Raw genomic sequence first — 398 nt, 5'->3', positions numbered from 1 at the left:
CAGCAAATCTTTTGATGTCATCACCCAAGTAGGCAATACTTGCTTCCAGACCCATATGCTCATGAGGGGGTGGATGTAACTCTACAGTGGAAGGTTTCTGATTCTGTTGGTTTGATGGCTTCACAGCTACGCCCCCACCATTAGCTGTTTTCAAATTCTCACTTGGCTTTGTCTCTTGTGTTGTCTTGATGTCATGATTTTTCAGTTTTGAATCTTCCACCGAAAATGGTGGTTTATTGGAAATTTGCTCCTCCAATGTGGGTGCTGTGGTCTGGACAGTAGATGTTGATGTGGCCAAAGTTGAATTTAAATCTTTGGCTACAGTGTCTGGTATGACTAGAGTTTCTGTTGTCGATGATATCACTGGACTTGTTTCAATTGCCAAATCCATTGCTTCT

General features: G+C 42.2%; 1 protein-coding gene across 1 annotated transcript; it reads right to left on the bottom strand.

Moving 5' to 3' along the window:
- Window positions 1–7: 7 nt before the first annotated feature.
- Window positions 8–391, bottom strand: LOC113473711 (the record flags this gene model as incomplete). Its single annotated transcript, XM_026833187.1, has 1 exon — window positions 8–391. A coding segment is annotated over exon 1 (384 nt), but the record flags the coding sequence as incomplete, so codon positions are not given.
- Window positions 392–398: the final 7 nt, after the last annotated feature.

This window comes from Diaphorina citri, unplaced genomic scaffold (assembly GCF_000475195.1).
Source record: "Diaphorina citri unplaced genomic scaffold, Diaci psyllid genome assembly version 1.1 scaffold67917, whole genome shotgun sequence".
NCBI lineage: Eukaryota > Metazoa > Arthropoda > Insecta > Hemiptera > Psyllidae > Diaphorina > Diaphorina citri.
The sequence above is the reverse complement of the archived record's forward strand: the minus strand, read 5'-3'. Positions and strand labels throughout refer to the sequence as shown.